Below are 25,032 nucleotides of genomic sequence, written 5' to 3'. Positions count from 1 at the left end.
CTTACATCTAAAGGAGAAAAGGAACAGTAAGTAAAGCCTAATGCTAGCAGAAGAAAGGAAATAATAAATATTAGGGCAGAAATAAATGATATAGAAACCAAAAAAGTAGTAGAACAGATCAACAAAACTGAGAGCTTGTTCTTTGAAAGAATTAATAAAATTGATAACCTCCTAGCCAGACTTATCAAAAAGAAAGGAGGAGGGACCCAAATAAATAAAATCATGAATGATAGATGGGAAATCACAACCAAAACCACAGAAATACAAACAATTATAAAAGAATATTATGAACAATTATGTGCCAACAAAGTGGGCAGTCTGGAAGAAATGGATATGTTCCTAGAAACCTATAAACTACCAAAACTGAAAGAGGAAGAGATAGAAAATTTGCACAGACTCATAACCATCAAATAAATTGAATCAGTTATCAAAAATCTCCCAACAAACAACAGTCCAGAATCAGATGGCTTCCCAGGTGAATTCTACCAGACATTTAAAGAAGAGTTAATACCTATTCTCAAAGTATTCTACAAAAGAAAGAAAGAAAGAAAGAAAGAAAGAAAGAAAGAAAGAAAGAAAGAAAGAAAGAAAGAAAGAAAATGGAAGGAAAACTTCCAAACTCTTTCTTCAGGGTCAACATTACCTTGATCCCCAAACCACACGAGGACCCTACTAAAAAGGAGAATTATAGGCCAATATCCCTAATGAACATAGACTCAAAAAGTTTCATCAAGAGAAATCCAACAGTACATTAAAGGAATTATTAACCACGATTAAGTGGGATTTATTCCTGGGATGCAGGGGGGATAAAATATTTGCAAATCAATCAATATGACACATCACATTAATAAAAGAAAATATAAGAGCCGAAATCCTCTCAATAGATTCAATAGATGCAGAAAAGCATTTGACAAAATACAGCATCCATTCTTGATAAAAATCATCAACAAAGTAGGTTTGGATGAAACATACCTCAACATTATAAAGGTCATATAAGAAAGACCCACAGCTAATATTATCCTCAACGGAGCAAAACTGAGAGCTTTTCCTGTACGGTCAGGAACAAGACAAAGATGTCCATGCTCACCATTTTTTCTATATATATATATATATATACACACACACACGCATACACATTTATACATATATATTAGTTTATTTGTTTATTTACTTTAAAAAATTTATATATTTTAAAAAGAAAGGGAGTGAGCAAGAGAGAGAGAGAATGGACATGAGCAGGGGAGATGTGGAGAAGCAGACTCCCCACTGAACAAGGAGTCCGACATGGGTCTTTATCCCAGGACCCTGGGATCATGACTGGAGCCAAAGAAAAATGCTTAACAACTCAGACACGCAGACACCCTCACAATGTTACATAACATAGCATTGGAAGTCTTCATCTCAGCAATCAGACAACAAAAAGAAATAGAAGGCATCCAAATCATCAAAGAAGAGGTCTAACTTTCACTATTTACAGATGACATGATACTCTAGGTAGAAAACCCAGAAGACCCGACCAAAAAACTGCTAGAACTAATACATGAACTCAGCAAAGTTGCAGGATATAAAATCAATGTAAGGAAATCTGCTACATTTCTCTACACCAATAATGAAGCAGTAGAACAAGGAATCAAGGAATTGATCCCATTTATAATTGCAACCACAGCAATGAGATACCTAGGAATAAACCTAGCCAATGAGGTAAAAGATCTGTACTCTGAAAACTATAGCACATTTATGAAAGACATTGAAGAGGACAAAAAGAAATGGAAAGACATTCCATGTGCATGGATTGGAAGAATAAACATTGTTAAAATGTCTGTAATACTCAAAGCAATCTGCACATTTAATGTAATCACTATCAAAATTAGCACATAAAATCCAGGAATATATCAAAGAAAAACCAGGTGCTTTGTGCACATAATCTATTACATTCAGCATGATTAGGGTTATGTCCAAATGCCCCATTAAGACATTCATCCAAAGCATGCTGTGAGAAGAGTCATTAAAACTCTAATCTGATCATTGAGGTTTGGACTTCATTTATTTTATGATTTTATCACTCTAGAAACCAGAAAGTAAAATTCTCCTTATTGTTACTGGTTGCCTGATCCTACTTTAGTGTGAAACATCAAAAATATGTGTCCCCAAATTAGAAAATGGAGAGTTTGATCCTTCAAGTTTATTTACAACATGTGCATTCAGTGTGCAAAATCAACCCTCTTCCACAATCTGCTTCTAACCTCTGTTTGGGGACTACTCATGCTTCCCTGTTAATTGGGCCATCTGGGGTCAAACCTTTATTATTCACTTAATGACTACAGATGTTCCCTCATCATCTGTTCTTTTTTCCTTAGGCTTTTTGTTCCTGCTTTCCTCTCTCAGAACTGATATAAACATGGTGTTTCTATGACCATGTAACAGAAAACTGCATTCTTTACTTAGTTTTTTTTTTAAACTAGCTGCTTATTATGTATTCTATCTCCCAAATATATAACCTCACATTGTCCATGTCCTCTTGGACTTGGCACCAAGCACTCTTTCACCCTTTCAGTGATTCTCTTAATAGCCAGTTAATAAACTTTGATATGTGCTCAAGATCAATTTATCTAAGAAAGTTTGTGGCAGAAGATGTGATAAAAGTGGGTCAAAAATAATTAGACCACAAAACCCAGTCCTGATCCCAACTCAGTCTCAGGCTAAGAATGACAGTTTTCTATCTTACAGGTTTTAAAATTTTTTTAAAAAGGCATTTAAGATTTTTAGACATATAGTTTAAATCAAACACTTCTCAGGACTTCTAATGAAAAACAGCAGTCCTTCAATACCAACACCCCATTTTCTCATTTCCCTCTCTGCAGACACAGTCCCTTTAAAGTATCATAGCTGATTCTTTTAATATTTACTTTCATATCACTAAATAACATACTTCTATTCCTATTTCTTGATTTTTCAGTTCTTAACATTTTTTATGGAAGATAAAATCAATCTCTTCAATATCTCCCTTGGCACCTAGTGTGCTTTCACACATACGTAACCCATTCTCTCCCCATCATGCAAACATAATTATTTTGGGTAGATTAATATCAGGCAATTATACTATTACATTCCATTATTATGGCTATGTATGATTATGGGAGAGTTATGTAGTGTCTATGATTTCCTCTCTTGCAAAATGCTTTTCTTTTTCTTGAGTCAATAATTGAATTTTGTTTCTTTGCTTGATGAGTTATACATGACCCCAAAGCCCTGAATTGCCTTATCTTATATAGACATGTTCAGCTTTAAGTTGTTTCTTAAAGTGTGCTTTAATTTCCATCTTCAGCATGCCTCTCCTAAAACCTTTGACCTGCTCCAGTATGGTTGAATTGTCCTCTGCACTCAGCTGGGAGGATGCAGCCAAAATTCTTTCCTCTGCCTGTACTAAACATTACTGGGATATGACAAAATAACTTATGACTTCTTTCAGGAAACACTTGCTCTGGGAGTGAATCAACAAAAAATGTTTAGTTGTCAGGACTCACAAGGTACTCATCAAGACTCTCTGGAACCTGCTTCAGGGTGCCCAGTGATCCAGAGCCATCAGGTCATAAACTTTACCCATCCACCCTTTCTCACCTTGCAAGACCCTTCTGAAAATCATCTAGCGGAGGCCCTAAAACTCTATAAAAATCTTTCACTGATTTCCCACTTTGGGGACATTGCTAAGATCTGTCAACATGATTTTCTTCCCTACTGCAGTTGGCCTAATAGACTTACGTATGTTTAATCAATAGGATTTTCTGGTGGTAGTTTGGGAGGTCAACAGTCAACAACTGATTTTCATCATCATTTTGTGGGTTCCTTTTGCCTCTCTTGTCATGTTCATACCTTAAAAATACTTTATGCTTAATCAATTGGGAATGATTTGAGCTGCATGTAAGAGAAAACCTAACTACAGTGGCTTAAATAGAGTAAATTTTTCTTATGTAATTTGAGGTGGACATTTGCAGGCATTGGTTGAGAGGCTCCATAACATCAGGGCCAACCATCTCTGATTTTTCCAGCCTGTCCTGCATGATGAGAAGATGTTTGTGCAGCCATTCCATCTGCATGGAGAGTGGAAAGACAGAGAAAGGGCACACGTAAGCAATGTCTTTCTGTTTATAAGGAAAGCAACAGAACAATCACACCACCCGCAGCAGACCTCCCCTTTTGCCTCATTGATCACATCAGTGGTCTTGATAAGGGTGCACCCAACTATTCAGTCTCTTATCATGGTGACTCATAGTGTTATGTGTTCTCTGAAAGGTGTTCTAAACCTTTGTGTCTTACACTCCTGTTTTCTCTACCTAGAAAACCCTTCACCCCATTTTTCTGCCCATAAAAATCCCCAACAGTCCTTCAAGTATTTGCTCAAATTGTATCTCATCCTGAATATTCATTGTTAAAATTGGTTTCTTCCAAAGTACTCACACTATACGTCTATAAACAAGACCACGGCATACTCGGCTTACTGGTTCACCATGTCTTATTAGGTGTTTCCCTATTAAGCAGTTCTGTTATCACCAGAGTTTCACTGTTTCATACAATGCTGCGGAGAAGATCTACAAACCTCCTTAACAACATGTGTCTTTTCCTAGAGTGGACCCCTAGACATGGCATGATTGGTCATCGTATTTCACATTAAAAGCTTTTTTTTTTATTTGGCTATAGTTGACACACAATTTTACATTATTTTCAGGTTCAACTTTTCTATACATTATACCATGCTCACCACGAGTGTAGCTAACATCTATCACCATAAACATTATCTGTTACAATATCATTGTCATTGACTATATTCTCTATACTGTGCCTTTTTAAAAAAGATTTTATTTATTTATTTGACAGAGAGAGATCACAAGTAGGCAGAGAGGCAGGCAGAGAGAGAGAAAGGGAAGCAAGCTCCCCGCTGAGCAGAGAGCCCAATGTGGGGCTCGATCCCAAGACCCTGAGATCATGACCTGAGCTGAAGGCAGAGGCCTAACCCACTGAACCACCCAGGTGCCCCTATACTGTGCTTTTTATTCCTGTGACTTATTCATCCCCTAACTGGAAGTCTGTATCTTCCACTCCCCTTCACTCATTTTTCCCATTCCTCCTCTCCCTTCCCTTCTGGCAACTATCTGTTTGTTCTCTGTATGTATAGGCCTGATTTTGCATTTTGTTTGTTTGTTTATTCATTTGTTTTTGTTTTAGATTCCACTTACGAGTAGAACCTTATGGAATATGTCTTTCTCAGTCTAATTTTCTTCACTTAGGATAGAATATAGAGCCCTATGAAATAAGCTCACACTTACCTGGTCAATTAAACTATGACAAAGAAGTCAAGAATATACTATGGAAATGACAGTCTCTTCAATAACTGGTACTGGGAAAACTGCACAGCTCATGTAAAAGAATGAAACTGGATCACTTTCTAACACCATACACAAAAATCAATTCAAATTGAATTAAAGATCTAAATGTGAGACAGGAAACCATTAACATCCTAGAGAAGAAGCACAGGTAGTCATTTCTGACACTGGCCATAGAAACATGTTTCTAGATATATCTCTTAAGGCAAGGAAAACAAAAATAGAAATAAACCATTGGGACTATATATTTAAAAAAAAGTTTTTGTAGAGTAAGGGAAACTGCCAACAAAACTAAAAGGCCACCTACCGAATAGAAGAAGATACTTGGAAATGACATACCTGATAAGGGGCTAGTATCCAAAATACATAAAGAACTTATACAACTCAACACCAAAAAAACAGTGATTAAAAAATGGACAGAGGACCTGAGTGGACATTTTTTCAAAGTTATTTATTTATTTATTTATTTGAAGATTTTATTTATTTATTTGACACACAGAGAGAGAGAGAGAGAACACAAGCAGGGAGAATGATAAGTTGAGGGAGAAGCAGGCTCCCCGCTGAGCAAGGAGCCTGATGTGGGGTTTGATCCCAGGGTCCTGGGATCATGACCCGAGCTGAAGGCAGACACTTAATGATGGAGCCACCCAGGCACCCCCACATTTTTATTTTTAACAGATACTGCAAGGTGGTCATCCTTACATTTCAACTAGCCACTTAAAAGGGTAGCTTTACCCCAAATCTATCAATGCTTGATCTCATCAAGCTTAATTATTTTCCAATTTAATGGAAGAAAATGGTATTTATTTTTTTTGTTTTAACTTGCATTTCTATGGTTACTAATAAGGTTTCATAAGATTATTGAACACTTCAATTTTCCTTTCATTAATTACCAGTCATGTCATTCACCCACTTTTTCTATTGGCAGGTCTACTTTTTCTTATTGATTTTTAGGAATTTTTTTTTTACATGTTTGGAGCTCTAATCATTGACCAGTCATGTATGTTGAAAATATTTCTCTGTTTATTTTTTTGTGTGTGTGTGTGTGACATGTTGTTTCCTCCATTGCGTTTTCTGTCATGCTGAAGTTTTAAAGATTTTTGTAGTTAGATTTATCAGTCATTTCCTTTAAGCTTTTTTTTTTTTTTCATTTAAGTGTCTGGTATTAGAGGCATTCTCTTCATTTGAGTTGAATTAAATGATACCCCTAATAAATTTCCTATATTTTCCTATATTTCCCATATATTCCTATATTTCCTATACTTTCCTATATTTTCTTTTAATAATTTAAAATTTTTTTTACTGATTTATTTTCTCTGGATTTTATTTTAAGCTATTTCTTCTTCTTTTCTTTGAGTTCCCAAACAGTTAACATGCAGTGTTATACTAATTTCAGGTGGACAATATGTTTTTCCAAATGGGTGGCTAATTTTCCCAGCATCATTTACTAAATAACCGGTCCTCTCTCTACTGAATTAGGCCACCCCCTCCATCACATACAAAATTTCCACGTAAACACCCCTGGGTGCTTTATTATTTTTTTGTTGAACCAGGCTGTCCCAGAGCCAGTTTTGCACTGCTTGATTATTTAAGATATCTAACAGCTTCTGATAACAAGTTGGCAAATTCTCCCACTTTCTTATTCTTTTTTTAGGATCACTTTGGTGATTCTTAAAACTAACTGCCTTCAACCTTCTGAATATTAAGATAATTTGTCTCATGCAAACATCATCAGATTTTAATTGTGATTGCATTGAATATGTAGACTAATTTGGGGCTGTTGACATCTTTACATGGTAGATGCTTCCCATCCATGAACATGGTACATTTCTTCATTTATTCAGTCATTCTTCCCCCTCATTGTCTTTTTAAAAAAAAATTTTAGTTGAAAGTCAATGTCACATTAGTCTCAGGGGTACAATGTAGTGATTTGATGAATTTATACATCATGCTATTGCTCACCGCAGTGTGGCTATCATCTATCCCACAACATTGCTTTTACAGTATCATTGACTGTACTCCTTGTGCTGTGACTTTTATTGTTGTGACTTATTCATTTCATAACTGGAAGCTTGTATCTCCCACTCCCCTTCACCCATTTTGCCCACTCCTCCACCTTCCTGTTCTCTGGCAGTCATCAATTTGTTCTCTGTATTTATAGGTCCGATTCTGCTTTTTGTTTGTTTGGGTTTTTTGTTTTTTGTTTTTTGTTTTTTTAGATTCCACTTATGAGTGGAACCATATGGTATTTGTCTTGCTCCATTTAACTTATTTCACTTAGCATAATAAACTTTAGATCCATAGATCCATCCATGTTGTCTCAAATGGCACAATCTCACCCTTTTCTATGGCTGCATAATATTCTGTGATGTATCTATATATATCTCATTTTCCTTATCCATTTGTCTATTGATGGACACTTAGATTGCTTCCATGTCTTGGATATTGTAAATAATGGTGAAATAAACAGGGATGAATATATCATTTCAAATTAGTGTTTTCATTTTCTCTTTGGCTAAATACCCAATAGTGGAATTATTATATCATATGGTATTTTTACTTTTGTTTTTTTGAGGAATCTCCAAACTGTTTCCCGTGGTGGCTGCACCATTTACATTTCCACCAACAGTGCACAAGAATTTCTTTTCCCCACCTCCTCATCACCTCCTCACCTCATCATTATTTCATGTTATTTTGATTTCAGCCATACTAACTGCTGTCAGGTGATATCTAATTGTATTTTTTTATTTGATTTCCCTGATGATTAGTGATGTTGAGTATTTTTTCATGTGTCTGTCAGTCAACTGTACGTCTTCTTTGGAAAAATGCCTATTCAGGTACTCTATTTATTTATTTATTTATTTAGATTTTATTTATTTATTTGACAGACAGAGATCACAAGTAGGCAGAGAGGCAGGCAGAGAGAGAGGGGGAAGCAGGTTCCTCGCTGAGCAGAGAGCCTGATGCGGGGCTCGATCCCAGGACCCTGAGATCACAACCTGAGCCAAAGGCAGAGACCTTAACCCACTGAGCCACCCAGGCACCCCTCTATTTATTTTTTAATCAAGTATTTAAGTTTTGTTTTTCTTCTCTCTCTCTCTGTGTGTGTGTGTGTGTGTGTGTGTGTGTGTGTCTAGAGTTGCATAAGTACTTTATATATTTTGGATATCAACTCCTTATCAGATATATCTCTTGCAAGTATCTTGTCCCATTCACTCAGTTGCCTTTTTGTTTGTTGGTAGTTTCCTTCACTGTGCAAAAACCTTTTATTTTGATGTAGTCCCAATGGTTTATTTTTGCTTTCATTTTCCTTGTCTTAAGAGACATAGCTAGAAAGATGTTTCTATGGCCAGTGTCAGAGAAATTATCACCTGTGCTTCTCCTCTAGGATGTTAATGGTTCCATGTCTCACATTTAGTTGTTTAATTCAATTTGAGTTTATTTTTTGTGTATGGTGTTAGGAAGTGTTTCTTTTCTTTTACTCTTTTACATGTTTCATTCTTTCACATGTAGCTGTGCAGTTTTCCCAGCACCAATTATTGAAGAAACTGTCTTTTCCCCATAGTATATTCTTGACTTCTTTGTCATAGATTAATTGACCATACGAGTATGGTTTATTTCTAGGGTCTCTAGTCTGTTTCATTGATCTATGTGTCTATTTTTGTGCCAGCACCATGCAGTTTTGATTACTACAGATTTGTACTATATCTTGAAGTCTTGTATTGTGATACCTCCAGCTTTTTTCTTATTTCTCAGGATTTTTTTTTGGCTATTCAGTCTTTCTTTTATGTCCTTCAATTAAATGTTATATTCTATTATTAATATAATTATTTTTCCTTTTTAGTTTTTTGATTAATTATAGATGTAGCCTATGAAAACTTTTGATTTTGTATGCTTGGTATTGTATCTGATCACCTTGCTGAATTATTTTAATAGGTTAATAGTTTCTTAGTTGGTTTTCCTAGGATTTCTAGGGAGGCAATCATATTATCTGCAAATAGTAATTGTCATTCACCTTTCTTTCTAACGTTTATATATTGTGTATTTTTTTTGTCTGACTTCATCATGTAGAACAGTTATACAAAGTTACTTAGCAACAGTGAAAAGAGGCATCATTGTATCATTACTAAAGTTAATGCTTTTATTATTTGTTTGTTAAGCATGATGCTTGCTATAGATTTTTGGTAGAATAATTAGGACAGCATTTAGCTACATAAAAAAGAAACCTGATTCAATGACTTAAATAAAGAAATACAGGTTTCATTTTTGTCACCTAAAATGTGCAGAGGAAGGTAGTCCAGGTCTCTTTCCTACTTCCCAATATCTTCTTTAATGTGTGGTTTTTGTTCTTACAGTCACAATATATGGCTGAATTTCCTCCAGGCCTTGGTTTGAATCCCATGTAGGAAGACTGGGAAGAGCAAAAGTTTCAGTCTTTCTCCTTTTATTTGAAAAAACATAGATTTCTAAAAAGTTTCAGGATTAGACTTCCATTTTCATCTTTCTGACTGCAACTAGCTTATGTCACAACCCTTGGCTCAACCAGTGAGTACTTATAACTGGGCACATTGCCATCTCTTCCATTAATAAGGAACAAGGGGATAATGGATAATAAGTAAGCAACAAGTAGTATCTTTGATGATGCCTTTACCAGGTTATAAATTTCACTTTTACTCTTATTGGATGAAATCCTATTGATTTTATTTAGGAGGGACTCCTATGGGTTTTAATCTTTTACTACAATTTTATAATGTTAAATTATCCTTAAATTTTTGGACTAAAACCTACTCTGTCTTCTTATAGTACTGAAATATAATATGCATAAAGAAATATGGATAGATCGGAAGTTTATACATTGAGGAACTTGACAAAGTGAACTTGCCTCATAACCATCAGCCAAAAAAAAAAAAAAAACCTTCATAAACACCCAGCAATCCCTTTTATATCCTTTCCCAATGCCTTTTCCCTTTCTCCACTGCTAACCAATACCTTAGCTGATAATATAGATAGTTTTTCCTAATTTTAAACTTTGTATAACTGAAATTTTACAAGATGTGTTAATTTGACTCTGGCTTATGTTGGTCGTAAATGTATTCATGGGGTTCATCCATGTTATTGTGTGAAGTTATAGTATGTTTCCATTGCTTCATTGCTTTCACTGTATACAGTTTAAAAATGGATTCATTAGTGCTATCACTGATGGACATTTAGGTTGTTCTCAGATAATGTCTATCACAAGCAGATTACTATAAATATTCTTTTTTTAAAAAAGATTTTATTTATTTATTTGACAGAGAGAGAGAGAGATCACAAGTAGGCAGAGAGGCAGGCAGAGAGAGAGGGGGAAGCAGGCTCCCCGCTGAGCAGAGAGCCCGACACAGGACTCCATCCCTCGACCCTGAGACCATGACCTGAGCCGAAGGCAGAGGCCCAACCTACTGAGCCACCCAGGCACCCCTACTACAAACATTCTTATCTATGTTTTTGGTTTTGAGTAATAGGGTATGTAATCCTTCAGCTTTAGTAGGTATTGACAAATAGTTTTCAAGAAAGACTGTACAAGCTCACACTCCAGCAGTGTATGCCGTTCCATTTAAATCCCATCCTGGCCAACAGTATTGTTTACCTTTCACATTTTAGCTGTTCAGATAAGTGAGTGTCATTGTGGTTTTAATGGAAACTTTATTTATTTTTAATGAGATTGGAAATATATTTTTCATGTATTTTTAAAATTATTTGGATATTCTTCTTGTGATGTGTTTGTTCAAGTCTTTTGGCCAGTTTTTCTATTGGGCATTTTTCTCATTGAGTTTTAGGGATTCCTTATATCTTTTTGTCATTGAATTTTAGGAATTCCTTATATCTTTATGTAATCTGGATATAAATCTTTTGCTAGGACATAAGTCTTTTTCCCACTCTGTGTCTTAACTTTTCACTACCTTAATGATTACTTTTTGATAAACAGAAGTTCTTAATTTTAAAATTATAAGATTTATGTATTGCTTCCTTAATTTATAGTACTTTTTGCATCCTTCTTAAGAATTTTGTCTACCTCAATCAAGATCATGAAGATAAGCTTTACAAAGATTCAAGTATAGATCCAATTTCTTGTATAACTATGACTCTTCATCAGGGTAAGTTGTGTTTTTCATAGAATTTGTTCATTTTATCAAAAATTTCAAAGTTCTTTATAATATCCATTTACATTTTTAATGCCCATAATGTCTGCCAGTGATGTGCTCCTTTTCATTCTTCATATTAGAAATGTGTATTTTGTGTCTTTTTTTCTTAATCAGTCTTGCTAGGGGTAATCAGTTTTTTTAGTGTTTTCACAGAAGCAAACTTTGACCTCGTTAAAAAATCTCTTTATCATGCTTCATTTTCTAGGTCTTTAATTTAATTAATATGCTCATGTTGATTTTCTTTGATTTCTATCTGATTTTCAGGCTTTCATTTTTTTTAACATATACATTTAAGACCAAAAAATTTACTCTGGTTATGGCTTTAGCTGTATCTCACAAATTATAATGTGTTGTATATTCATTATTATTAACTACAAAACATTTTGTAATTTATCTTGCATCTTATTTGACAAATAGGTTATTAAAACTATTTGCTTAATTTCCAAACATTTAATTCTTCTGTGACTACATAATTTTTTATGATTAAAACTCTTTGGAATTTGTCATGATGTGCTTAGTGACCTAGTAGGATATGATCAATTTTTATAAATGTTGCATGTGTACTTGAAAGGAATGTGTATTCTGCATGTTCAATGCATGATCCACATATTTTAATTAGATCAAGTTTGCTAAATGTATTGTTCAAAGATTCTATTACATTACTGATATTTTTGTCAGTTTTGTCAATTACTGAGAGAGATATATTAAAATTCCCCACACTTATTAATTTACTTCTTTTAGTTATGTTAATATTTGCTGTGTGTTTTAAGGCCATGTAATTAGGTATAAACAAATTCAGAATTACCGTTTCTTACTAGTGGCTTCATCCTTTTATCATAATGAAATACCCTATCTTGAATAGTGGTCTTCCACTAGTAGTCTTCCATTAAAGATTACTTGATACTAATATAGTTACACTTGTTTTCTCTTAGTTAGTCTTTGCTTGGTCAGTCCAAACTTTCTGTATCTGGATTTTTAACATGTCTTTTATAAGCATAATGTAACTAAATTTCCTTTTTTCCCCTTTAAATCTAATCCAACAATCATTTTTTAATTTGGAAAATTTATTATATAAATTTAGGTAAATATGATATATATGATACATGATATATTTATGCATATATATTCCTATACTGTGGTTGAGGGTTGAAGATGTCTCCTTTAGTTGAAATACATTTCATATTTCTGTTTCTTGGTGTTTTAATTTTTCAGAGTGATTTACAACAGGAGAAGGAGGCAGATAAATCTTAACTCCCTCCTCTTAAACCCAACAATAAACCTTTTACGTATTATGATTTAGAAAAGTATCTCTGCAGCCATAGTCTCTCATCTCTTTTTGGCCCTAATGTTGATTTTTTTGGTCATATTTGCTAAATATTTATTTTATTGTTTCTTTCAAATAGTATTTATAAACTCTTTTTAAATTACCCAGGTTGAGGTGATCATCAACTTCCTGCCAAGTATATAATAATTATATAAATGTATTCTATTGTTAAATTAGTATAGAAATATATTTTTGAAAACATGCAATATGGGAGTCTTAAAATAGGTGAATTTAACCCATTTATATTTACCATGATTGAAGATATGTTTGGACTCTTTTCTGGTATCTCATTTTCTGCTTTGTATTTATTATACTTTGCCTATGTTTCTCTTTTTTTTTAACACACTTTTCCTGCCCACAGCAGAAAATTGTCATGCTTTTTGGTGCTACTCAACATCTTCATAAGTTTCTAGGTTTAAAGGAACTTCTTATCTTTTGCGTCCATGTATCCCCAAGGCAGGAACCAGAAACTCGCATCTTAACCTCCCTAAACCCAGGGAATAAGCATGCAATCAGTCAGATTCCTTTAGACTTTATCGAAGGGAGAGAGATCAAGAAGTAAGCATCATGCAGAATCCATTATGGCCTCAGTGGTAGACATCTAGCTTCCTAGGCCTGCAGTGGTAGTAGTATGAACTACGGAGAGTGACTTGCCTATGACTAGGAGAGGTAGCAGTGGGCAGAGCAGAAATTCTCCTGTGGTGTCCTGCAGTATAATCTAAGCACTGTTTCTGCCATCTAGTTCCTATCGTGAGTCTCTGACCCACGTGCAGATTTTGTGATTTATCCAACATCATTAAATAGGTTCCTTTTCTACTTCAAGTAGTCAGGAGAGGTTCTGTTGTCCCTGCCCAATGAATTTTACTCCCAGCTTGCTGTTCAAAGACACTCTCCCAATTCCATCAAATCAAAATTTATTTAAATTTACTAAAGTGTTTTACTGACTTATGTGCTCACTAATATTTCTGGAATTCTATTACTTCTTCCTGGGTTCACTTGTCTTCATGCATTATCCTTTAGGAGTTCTTTGTGCAAAGATACCTGGGTGGGAAATGTTCTAAGTATGCCTGAAAGTTTGTTTCATTCTCAGTCTAGAAAGATAATTTTCTGGGTTTGGAATTCTGGGCTCAAAGTTATGCAGGTATCTTCCCTCAGCACTTTGAAACTCTCTCTTATCATCTTTGTGCAGCAAAGTTTGCTAATAAGAAATCCGATGTTGCCAAATTTTTATTTCTCTATAACTAGTTTATAATCTCCTTTCTCTCTCTGAAAGCTTTTCTCTTTTTTCTTTATCCTTGATGTGTTGAAGATTTACTGCATGTGTCTATGTATGTATACGTGCGTGTATGGCATGCACACACATGCACACATGAGCATGATTCTTTTCAAGTTCTGTTTAGCACCTTGCCTGTTCATCCCCTGTATTTAATTGTTAATTTCAGTAATTGCTTTTTTTTTTTTTAATTTCCAAGGATAGAATGAGTTCCTCCTTTATTTCTCTAAGGTGTACATATTTTAAAGATTCTTTTTCAGGTGTTCTACTATCACTATACCCTTGGTTCTTCCACTAATTGTATTGTTTTGCATTTGTGGTATAAAACTTCCTTGGGTATTTGTTAATATTTGGCTCTGTACTTATCTTCTATGAGAAAATTCTCCTCTCTGTGTTCTGAGCTCTGAGCTCCTCCTCTCAGGCAGCCAGAGGGAGGCATCTCAGTGCAGCCAGCCAGTACCAGTCCTGGTCTCCAGGTTGCAGATAGCTACAGACTCTCCTGTTTCTGTATGCATTTTCTCTTCTCTTCTCTTTCCTTTTCTTTTTTCTTCTCTTCTCTTTCTTTTCTTTTTTTTTTTTTTTAAGAAAAGCTTTACCATTTCAAATCCAAGGAAGTTCCCTTTTTTGGTTTCAGTCTTAGCTATGAATTTATTACTTAGATTTTACATATATGTTCTACCATGTCTAAAGATGTCAAATAGAAGGAAGAAATTTTAGCATGTAGTCAAGCTGCTCTCTTGAGAGTAGACACTTAGGTCTAGCCCAATCTGACACCTGACCAGAGTGGTGGTGGTAGCGGCAGAGCAACATCTGGGTCTCATTAGGGGTCCTCTGTCTCATGCTGGCAACCGTGTGGTGTCGTCTCTCATGACTACTCAGCCCTCCCTGCTGGCATCTGAGGTGTCTGTGATTCCCCTTTGGGCCCTGGATTTCTGGTAAAGCTCCCTGTCCCAGTTCAATCTGCCATGGGTCAGGGTACCTAGCTGGGTGAATACCATCTACATCCACCAGCCCTCCAGGCCTTGTGGGGAAACATTTGGCTGTTCCCCAGGGAGTTCTGTGAGGCTGCTGCTTTAGCCTCCCTTGTTCAGGTAACCCCTCTATTGTCTTTAATCCACTCTTTCACATTGATACCTGGTAATTCTCTCAGCTTGTGGTTCCCAAACTTTATCGTGCATCACAATCAGCTGAAGGGTGTTAAATATAGATTTCTGGGCTCCACACAGGAGAGCTTCTGACTTTGGAGGTCTGGGGTAAAGCCTGAGATTTTCATTTCTAACCAGGTGCCAGAGGATACTAATGCTGTCAGTTGGGAAACCACAATTTGAGAGTCATTGTCCTAGACAGAGAAGCGGGGAACTATTATTTCTCTCTTATACCCAGACCTTGGCTTGGGAAGTAGAAAAGTCAGGAATTTGACTGATGTATTCTCTGATTTTGGTAGCTTGGGGACAATTTTTACAGCTAGGGATCTGAGCTGGAGGAGTTAGGAGAAGGGTGGGGTCACAGGGTAAAAAATGACACGGATGATCATAATATCACCTGTCCAGTGTAGTTGGTATTTTAGATGATGGTCTTTTTTTTTTCCCCCTCCAAGAAGATATATACATATGTCATTGTAAGCAACACCTTTTTTTTTTTTTTTTTTTTTTGGTTGTTAGTTTCTCCTTCACCTGGAATAACACACTCCAGGAACTGGATGACACCTGGAGAACACTAATATTACACATCCTGGATCAGAACTTCAGATACCTCAACTGGCTTCACAGTCACAGACAGGAGAAAACCAATTTCAGGGAGCCCTGTTCACCTGCCTCATTTGTCCGAGTTTATATTGAAGCAGCTACTTCTGGCTCTGAACATCGCTCCAGGTGATTTCCAGCCTCTGCCACTTTCTTCCGCACCTGATTCCTCAGCCCACGGTAGAAGAACAGAGAAATAATTAACATTTTATCGATGGACTGACAGATCTCTTTGCACATGTGATTTACTCGCTTGGTATTTTAAATATGTTAAGTCCAAGGCACATGTTGGAATTTAAAACTCCACTAAGGTGTAGGAGTAACTAACGTACATCATTTAGGAAAGGCACGGTTAGTGGTTCTCCTAGCAACAGCGGAAAACATAGTTGATCTTTCCCAACAAACCTGGTCCTCCTTCAGCATTGCCTGTCTCACTGAAGGGCACCATCTTTGTTCGAGTTGCACAAGCCAGAGACAGAATATAAATCCTGGCATTCTCTCTCCCCAACCAACCGGCTCCCTAAGTGCGCATGTGCGCATGTACACACACCCCGCTCACAAAGGCCTCTTTATTTAGGCTTTCAAAGGGCTCTGGGTCCATTTGCTGCACTCCCTTCCCCTTTGTCTGGGCTTCTTGCATCAGCTCTGGTCCCGCAGTCTTTGTACACTCTGGCAGCCAGAGTATTTTTTGGTTTGTTTAATTTTATTATTATTGGTATTATTATTGTTAGTACTATTATCATTATTTATTATGATTACTACAACACACCTGTAGTCATGTAGCTGCTACTGAACATTGTCAAAAGAGTCTCAGCCTCACACAGAATACAGGAAAGATAACTTCAAGGCTTACTGAGCTACCACTTCCCACTGATCAGATGGGCAAAGATAAAAGCATTTGATAACACTGTTGACAATTGTGGGGAAGCAGAAGCTCTTGCGGTTACTGATGGCCCCACACATTAGGAAGCCTCTACCCAGCTTTACCCCTGCCTTGGTAGTTTGGCAATATTTATCAAAGTTGTGCATTTGCATACATTTGGATACATTTTTTACAAATTCATCCTATAGGGGGAAATATTGTATGGTGATGATGATTTGTTGCACCACTGTTCGTAATAGCATATGATTGGGTATTACCAAAGTGTTTGTCAATAACGGACAGGTTAAGGGGTACATTGATATAATGGAATTCTATATGGCTGTGAAAAGCAATGAGACAATTCCTTATGTTGGACATAGAATGTTCCTTAAGATATATGGTTTTGTGGGGAAAAAAAACACAAACAAGTTGTAGTGTGGTGTTGTGAACCAATGCACAGTAGACACTTGAAGAGTGCCAGGGTTTGGGTGCTAACTCCTTCCTTCCCATGGAGTCAAAACTATGTGTATAACTCATGATTCCCCCAAAACTTAACTGTTAGTAGCCCGCTGTTGACCAGAAGCCTTACCAATAGCGTAAATGGTTGATTAACACATATTTTGTATGTTATATGTATTATATACTGCATTTTTACAATAAAGTAAGCTAGAGAAAAGGAAATATTATTGAGACAATCATAAAGAAAAGACATTTACAGTACCTTACTATAAAAATCCACATATAAGGGGATGCATTCCGTTTAAACCCATGCTGTTCAAGGGTCAACTGTATACTTGTTGGTACCTGCATAAAATCTTTCTGGAAGAATACACCAGAAACTGATAGCATTAAGTAAGCCATGGCAAAGGAGATGAGCGCCTGTGGGGAGAGATTCTTCCTATGTCATCTATTGTTACTTTGGAATTTCCAACCATATGTCATTGTTACCTACTCAAAAAATTTCATAAAAATTTACAGAATGCGTTATGTCAGCCCTTACAACATGCCTGGTGTATGGTAGCTCCTCCTTATTTGCTTAATGAATTAAATATACCAGTCCCCTAAGGAATATGCTCTGTATTGATTATTTTTTTGCTATGTAACTAGTTACCCCAAAACTTGCCATATAAAACCACAAACATTTATTATCCCCTGGTGTCTGTGAGTCAGGAATCTGGGTGACCATGGTCACGGTCTCTTGTGAGGTTGTAGCTGAGCTACAGTTAACCTGAAGGCTCAGCTGGGGCTGGGGAACCTGTTTGCAGGTGCTTACACGTGGATGTTGGCAATGATCTTACCTGGGCTCCTCACCACATAGTCCACCCATAGGCTGCCCGAGTGTCCTTCCAACATAGCAGCTGGTGAACCAAGAGAGAGAGAGAACAAGAGAGGGCATCCAAAATGGAAGCCCCAGTCTTTTTTGTAAATCAGTCTCGGAAGTGACCTCCAATCACTTCCTCTGTATTCTGTTCATTAGAATCAAGTCAATGAGTCCACCCACACTCAAAGGGAGAGGAATCACAGGGCATGAATCTCAAGAGGTGTGGGTCATCCAGGCTGTCTAAATGGCCACATATTACATGCTCTGATGATGGCTTTATTTATTCTTCATTATGATAAAGACTTTGATGAGGTCTAGTAGTCCTGGCCTCCCACCTGCACATATCCTCCTGTCTTTCCAGCCTCCTCTTCTTAGGCCTTTCTTAAATTCCTCAAACATGCCATGCTTCTGCCAGTTCTGAGGCTTTTGCACATGCTGTTCCCACTACCTGGAACATCAACTCAGATGTAAGGGAAAAATACTACCCTCTCCTACTATGAGATTTTTGTAGCACCATGTGCTCATCCTTCCTTCTGTTTAATTTGTAATTTCCTTTGTTTGTGTGATCCTTGGATTAATGCCCATCTCTCCCAGAAAGCTCTGAGAGGGCAGAGAGTGTGTCTGATTTTATTTCAATGGTCTCCCCAGTGCCTAACACTAATTACATGGTAACTACTCAATGAATACTAGGTGAATGAATTAATCCTTGTCCTTGAGTTGGTCAGGGTCCCAGTAGGAAACAGATGGTACCATCAGAAGAAAGAGATGAGAAGAGTTTAGGGAAAGGACTATCTACAAAGGTGGGGCAGGGGCAAGAGAAACTGACAACGTGGCACTCTGGGGCGGGCAACACTGGGAAGCTGTTCGTACCCCAGGAGCAATTTGAGGGATCAATTATGGCAATCCAGTGAGACCTACAGTTGTGAGAAAGGAGTGTGAGGTAGGAGCTGTGGTCTTTGTTAGAAGAACATGGGCAGTTCACAGAGCTCTGGAAGGAAGAGAGCTGGGGGGAAATCCACCAATATCACCTTTTATACTCACTCCAGTATCCTGTAAGTATTTCCCATCAAACAAGCCCAGCTGAAAGTGACAGGGTCAGAGAACCCATGGACACAGTCTACAGAGGTTCGGTGTCCTGGGCATAGAGCAGGGCAGGAAGAGTACAGAGTGACTCTGGAGGGGCAAGTAAGGAGCTATCCGACGCACCCCACTGTTTTACCCTCCGGTCCTTTGCCTGGATGAGGAAGTCTCATCAGCCGCCTTATGTTTGTAGGACCATGTCAACTCAGTCACATTCTCAGTTGGAACCTAAAATGTTAACCAGTTTTATTCACTTGGGAAAGTTGGGGGAGGGGGAGAGAAACAGTCAGTTAACATAAAACATAGCAGGTGCCAGGCACTACGTTTTGGTCCAGTCAGGACACACATCTGGACCATTTCCAGACCACATTAGGAAGAGCAGCTGCAGGTGGAGTCACTACCAGATTAAATTGATGATGTTCTGTGGTCATTTTCCAGGATCCATATGCCATGGACACAGGCCGAAGAGACAAATCAAACGGGGCCATAACAGACCTCCCACCCTGCCCCTTGCAGTCTCTGATGGTGACTGCGGTCTCTGCAGCTTCCCACGAGGCGGTGCCGCTTCTTGTTTGCTATCCAGGGACGGAAGAGCCGTTCCTTACCCCTTCTTCCCACAATGGCCCCCATCCCATGGGTCAGGGGAGTGATCTGGGGACTCCGCAAGGGGCCACGTATGTCTATTCCAACGATCTATTCTGGAACTGGGGGAATAGCGACATGATCCAGTCTGCAGGCCTGTTAGGTCCGTTCTGAGTCAGATTTGGGCCCATCCTTCATTTGCCCGACCACCACGAGCCTCCACTTTGACTGATAGAGCACAATGACATTTTGATTTCCTAAAAAATTTTTATGACATTTCCTAAGAATTAATGTCACTTCTGAGCCAAAGGTCTCACATTTCCCTTTTTCCACTGTTCACATGACCCTAGTAAATGGCCAGAAGTCACAAGAGGAAAGAGCTGGAGGAAGATTTGCAGCATGTACTTGTGGTGATGTTGCAGGGTCTTTCCTCTAGATGCTCGGTCTCCCCTTTAATCAAGGGAGTCTGGGTCTGGGAAGTGGCCTCAGTCTGGAAATTTGGCTGCTATTGATTTCATTCACCAGGGTCCATTAGCCACTGTCACAGGTCATGTGGGTCAAAGCACTCTGGTTTCCTCTCTCTTACTGCTTATTAGGACAAATACACACCCTTGTCTTTGGGAGTTAAGCATTGTCACCTGGTTTCTGCCATTGTGGAATTCCACCACCACCAAGGCCACAAGCAGGACCATCTCAGTAGTGACATTTCCCACCATCAGACCTGGTCTACAGAAGGCCAAGCACAGGGTCTTTAAGCAAGAGAAGGTTAGTCTCTTTAGACACAAGAGAGCAGACAATAGACTCAGACTCAGATAGACTCAAGGTTCAAGATTCTCAACTTCATCTGAGTCTACTGACATGTTGCATCCCAAACCTCAAGGCCATATTCTTTCTCATGTTCACTTGGGTACCTGTCAAGTCTTTGAATTCAACTGACATTGTAATTCTGCAATATTCACGTCATCTCTTTCTGACTGTAGACAAAGTTAACACTATGGCGATAGCACAGAAAATGACAGAAGTTCTCTGGTTTCCTGGCTGGTACTTGAGCTCTAAGTTTCAGCTCCAAGTTTGTCATTTTCTTTCTGTAGGGGCTCTGGCGTAGTAAGAAGAGCCACCCAGCCCCACAGTCCTTGAAGCCATCCTTACCGTGGTTAAGGGCAGCAGTCACCCCATCCCCCAGGGTTCTAGCTTTCATAAGGACTTCACCCAAAGCAACCACAGGCAGGAATTTGACCAATTGTGACTCCCAGCATGGCATGGATTGCTAGCACCATATTTTCCACTGTCAAGGAGCTTAACACTGTACTCCAGGCCTGGGACATGACCAGACTAACCCCAGAATCTATCTTGGAGTGTCTGTTTCTTGGAACATGCCTTGTACTGACTGTGTTAGGATCCAGGCTGGGAAAGAAAACCCACACCGGTTATTTTAAAAGAGAGATATTATATAGAATTGTCTAAACAGGTATTGGAGGACTTAATTAGCCAACTTTAGCTGACTACTATGTCACTTCAAATTATAACAGCCAAATCTGAGATGAGGGCATCCATGCTAGCATCTTCTGCCTGGCCAAGCCTCCAGGCCCTTCTTTCTCAGTCTGTACCCTGGGCACCTATGCCCACGTACGCTGCCCTGTTGTCTGCTCCCAGCGAGGCCCTTATTATCAGTGTGCTGGTGGCAGGGCTCAAGCCAGTTTGTCATTGCTGCAGTCCAGGGTCCAGGTCAGTGTGTGGCACAGGAGTATTCTTTTTTAAAGATTTTATTTATTTATTTGACAGACAGAGAGCACAATTAGGCAGAGAGGCAGGCAGAGAGAGAGGAGGAAGCAGTCTCCCTGCTGAGCAAAGAGCCCAATGCGGGGCTCGATCCCAGGACACTGGGATCATGACCTGAGCTGAAGACAGAGGCTTTAACCCACTGAGCCACCGAGGTGCCCCAGGAGTATTTTTAATATATATGATTAAAGATAAATGAAATTCTCACCACCACTTTCTAAAGAAGAAACAATGACCTCATTTTTCAGTTGAGGAAGCTCAGCCTCACCTAGAACTCCAAGAAACCGAAACTTCAGGTGGGAGTTAAAAAAAAAAAAAAGTTAGGAAGGCAAAAACCCATTATAGGAGGTTGTCTTTATTCTACAGCAATGACAATTATAATCATGACCAACAGGAATTGGCTCTTTTTACAAGCTAGGCTCTGAGTTAAGAGACGTACATCTTCCCCTAATTCAACTCTTACGACAAGCCCCTAAGGCAAATGATGGTATTTCCCCCCGTTTTACAGCTGAGAAAACTGAAGCTGTATAGAGGAGAGCCACTTACCCAGGGTCATAGCCCAGGGCTGAGTTTCGGCGTGACCGTGGCTGCTTAACCATGACACGTGCTGCTTCTTTTGGACAGACATTTCTTTTTTTTTTTTTAATTTATTTATTTGTTTGACAGACAGATTACAAGTAGGCAGAGAGGCAGGCAGAGAGAGAGAGAGGAGGACAGGCTCCCCACTGAGCAGGGAGCCCGATGCGGGGCTCGATCCCAGGACCCTGGGACCATGACCTGAGCCGAGGGCAGAGGCTTTAATCCACTGAGCCACCCAGGTGCCCCTGGACAGACATTTCTGAACAGTTGTGCACTGTGGCAGGCAGAACAGTAGCCCCCAAAAGATGCCCACACATCCCAATCCCTGGAACCTGTGAATATTTACCTTACAGGAATAAAGAGATTTTGCGGACGTGGTTAAGGACCAAGAGATGGGGAGATTATCCTGGATTACCTGGGTAGGCAGAATCTGGTGACTTGAGTCCTGAAAGCAGAGAACCTCTCCCACCTGTGGTCAGCGAGAGAGGCAAAGACAGAAGCAGGGCCCGAGAAATAGGATTTTCTTGGCTGTGACGATGGAAGAAGGAGGCTACGAGTGGTCCCTAGAAGCTGCAAAAGGTGAGGCATAGATTTTCCCCTGGAGCTTTCAGAACACCTTGAATGTTAGCCTGGTGAGGTCTATGAAAGACTTCTAGCCTACAGATCTGTTAAAATAATCAGCTGTGTTGTTTGAAGCCACTGAATGTGCGGTAATGTGTTATAACAACAGTACCAACATGCACCCTCCCCCGAAACCAAGTAGATGGCCCCAGGGAGCTTTGCTTCAACGGCTCGATAGGCATCGTGTCTTCTACCAGCTCCATGTGCCCAGAAATGGCACCCTGCATCCTAGTCTTGAGCAACCTTTCTCTAGAAAAGTTTCCCTCAGTCGTTTCCCCAAATCAGCTTAGATATTCAGCGACCTACAAACATAGAGGTCTAGTGATAAGGCAAGAAGACAACCACCTTAACCAATTAATATTATTGCTATTATTATTATTATTATTATACCATTACATACAATAGTCACTGGCTTCGGGCTGCTCTGAGGGTCTATAAAGTCCGGGCATGTCCAGCTCTCCACCCTCAGCAACTTCAGTAGCCCAAGGGCAGGTCTCTAGAGAGAGGTGTGGTACAAGCTGCAGCCAGGAGCACACAATGGTGGAGAGAGAGCTAGTGATCCCACAGGAGCTCCCATGGGGTCTGCTAAGTCCCGCCCTTGTATGTCTTGGGGTTGCTTCCCTCTGACAGTCAATTTACTTAATCTTGTCCTGGCTTCTTCAGGATCCTGGTTGGTCACATTATCTGAGGGAGACCTTGTCAGGAAGGGTCAGCGGGATGGGCTTCAGAACCACCGCTGTATTTGGTCCTGAGACCACAAATGATCTTCAATATCTCCCTTCGTGTAATGGGCTGAATTGTGTCCCCCACTAGCATCCCTGCCCCCATCCCTGCTCTAAATTCACATATGGTATCATAGCCATCAGAATCTCAGACCATGGCTGTGTTTGGAGAGGAGGTCTTTACAGAGGTGCTCAGGTTAAATGAGGCTGCTAGGGTGGCCCTCATCCAATGTGGCCGGTGTCCTTGTAAAAGGGGGCAACTTAGAGAGACAGATGAGGGTGTGTGGAAGACGATGTGAAGACACAGAGAGAAGACGGCCTTCTACGAGCCAAGGACAGAGGCCTGGAACAGATTCTCCCTCACGGCCCTCAGAAAGAGCCTGCCCTACTGATGCCTTGATTTTGGACTTCTGGCCTCCAGAGTCGTGAGACATTCCTGTTGTTGAAGCTGTCCAATCTGAGGTAGTTTGCCATGGGCTCCCCAGGAAACTAGTACACACAGCCACCATCTGTCCTAACTCCCCTCACGCTTGGCTGGGACTGCTGGCTGGGTGATGTGCCCAGTGGGATCACCTCCCTCTCTGGTGGGGGCTGAGCCCCTGGTTACCACAAACTTACCAGGTTAAGTCTTCTGCAGTGCTGGGTAGTCAGGGTTCAAACCAAGCATGGGAGTACCCAGAGAGGCCACAATGGACCCCTGATTCAAATAGAGTTCTCCTCGTTCCTCTTTCTACATGGCAATTAGGGTCAATTCCCTCACAGAACAGCAACCCTCCTCTTTTCCTGTTGTCTCCTGGCACAAGGAACCCCAAATTACCGGGTAGCCCCTCTTGTGGTATGTCCAGTGTGACTCCTCTTGGGTCTCCAGTGGAAGATCCCATCCCCTCTGGCAGTGAGGCCCTCTAGACCCTGAGGAGACCCACAGAACCTAAAATGGCGGTGGTGGGAAGCACCAGTCGCCAATGTAGGTCGATAGGAACGATACTGGGCAGGGTCATTCCTACAAGGGACAGCTGCAGGCTCCTGGCTTGTGCATCTAGTCATTCTAAATCTGAGGTTGAAGGCATGTGCCAGCTGAAAAGCAGTGCCCAACCTTGCAGGATGTATCCCTAAGTTGGCAACTCAGCTTCAACATCAGGAGGCTGTTCCCACGTTCTGCCAGGTCAAAAGCTTCCAGTTCGTGCAAAATCTTGTAGGAACTTGGATCTTATGCTCATGTGCCTATTGGTCCCTATACCTTCTTTGCCATAAAGTGGGCCTCCTGGTCCAAGGTGACGTGGTGCAGGATCCCATGTTGGTTGATCAGACAATGTGAGCACTCAAGAGAGAGTTTCTGATGGGAAATATTGAACCATCCCAGGCATAGTGACAGTTCCAATCAGGATGAATTGTTGGAATTTACGGAACTGAAGGGGTAATCGATTTGCCACCATGTGGCTGTTTGGTCTCTCCGAGGGTGGTGACCTATCTGGGGCTCAGCATGGTCTCTGTTGCTGCTAGGGGGACATTCAGCAGTGGTAGTGGCTAGATCGGTCTGGGTGAGAGGAAGTCCACGCTGTTGGCTCATGCACTGCCTCCTTCTCTGCC

General features: G+C 39.5%; 1 protein-coding gene across 1 annotated transcript in view; it reads left to right on the top strand.

Moving 5' to 3' along the window:
- MCEE (methylmalonyl-CoA epimerase) overlaps positions 1–19,918 on the top strand; it is a gene marked incomplete at its 3' end in the record, with an annotated part of 72,645 nt that extends 52,727 nt beyond the window's left edge. Inside the window, exon 4 of the mRNA XM_080809660.1 lies at positions 19,601–19,918. Coding sequence (XP_080665786.1) covers positions 19,601–19,918 — 318 coding nt within the window. The remainder of the gene's footprint in view (positions 1–19,600) is intronic.
- Positions 19,919–25,032: the final 5,114 nt, after the last annotated feature.

Source organism: Martes martes (assembly GCF_963455335.1).
Source record: "Martes martes genome assembly, chromosome: 7".
Lineage (NCBI taxonomy): Eukaryota > Metazoa > Chordata > Mammalia > Carnivora > Mustelidae > Martes > Martes martes.
Note: the sequence above shows the minus strand (reverse complement) of the source record. Positions and strands in the feature narration are given on the sequence as shown.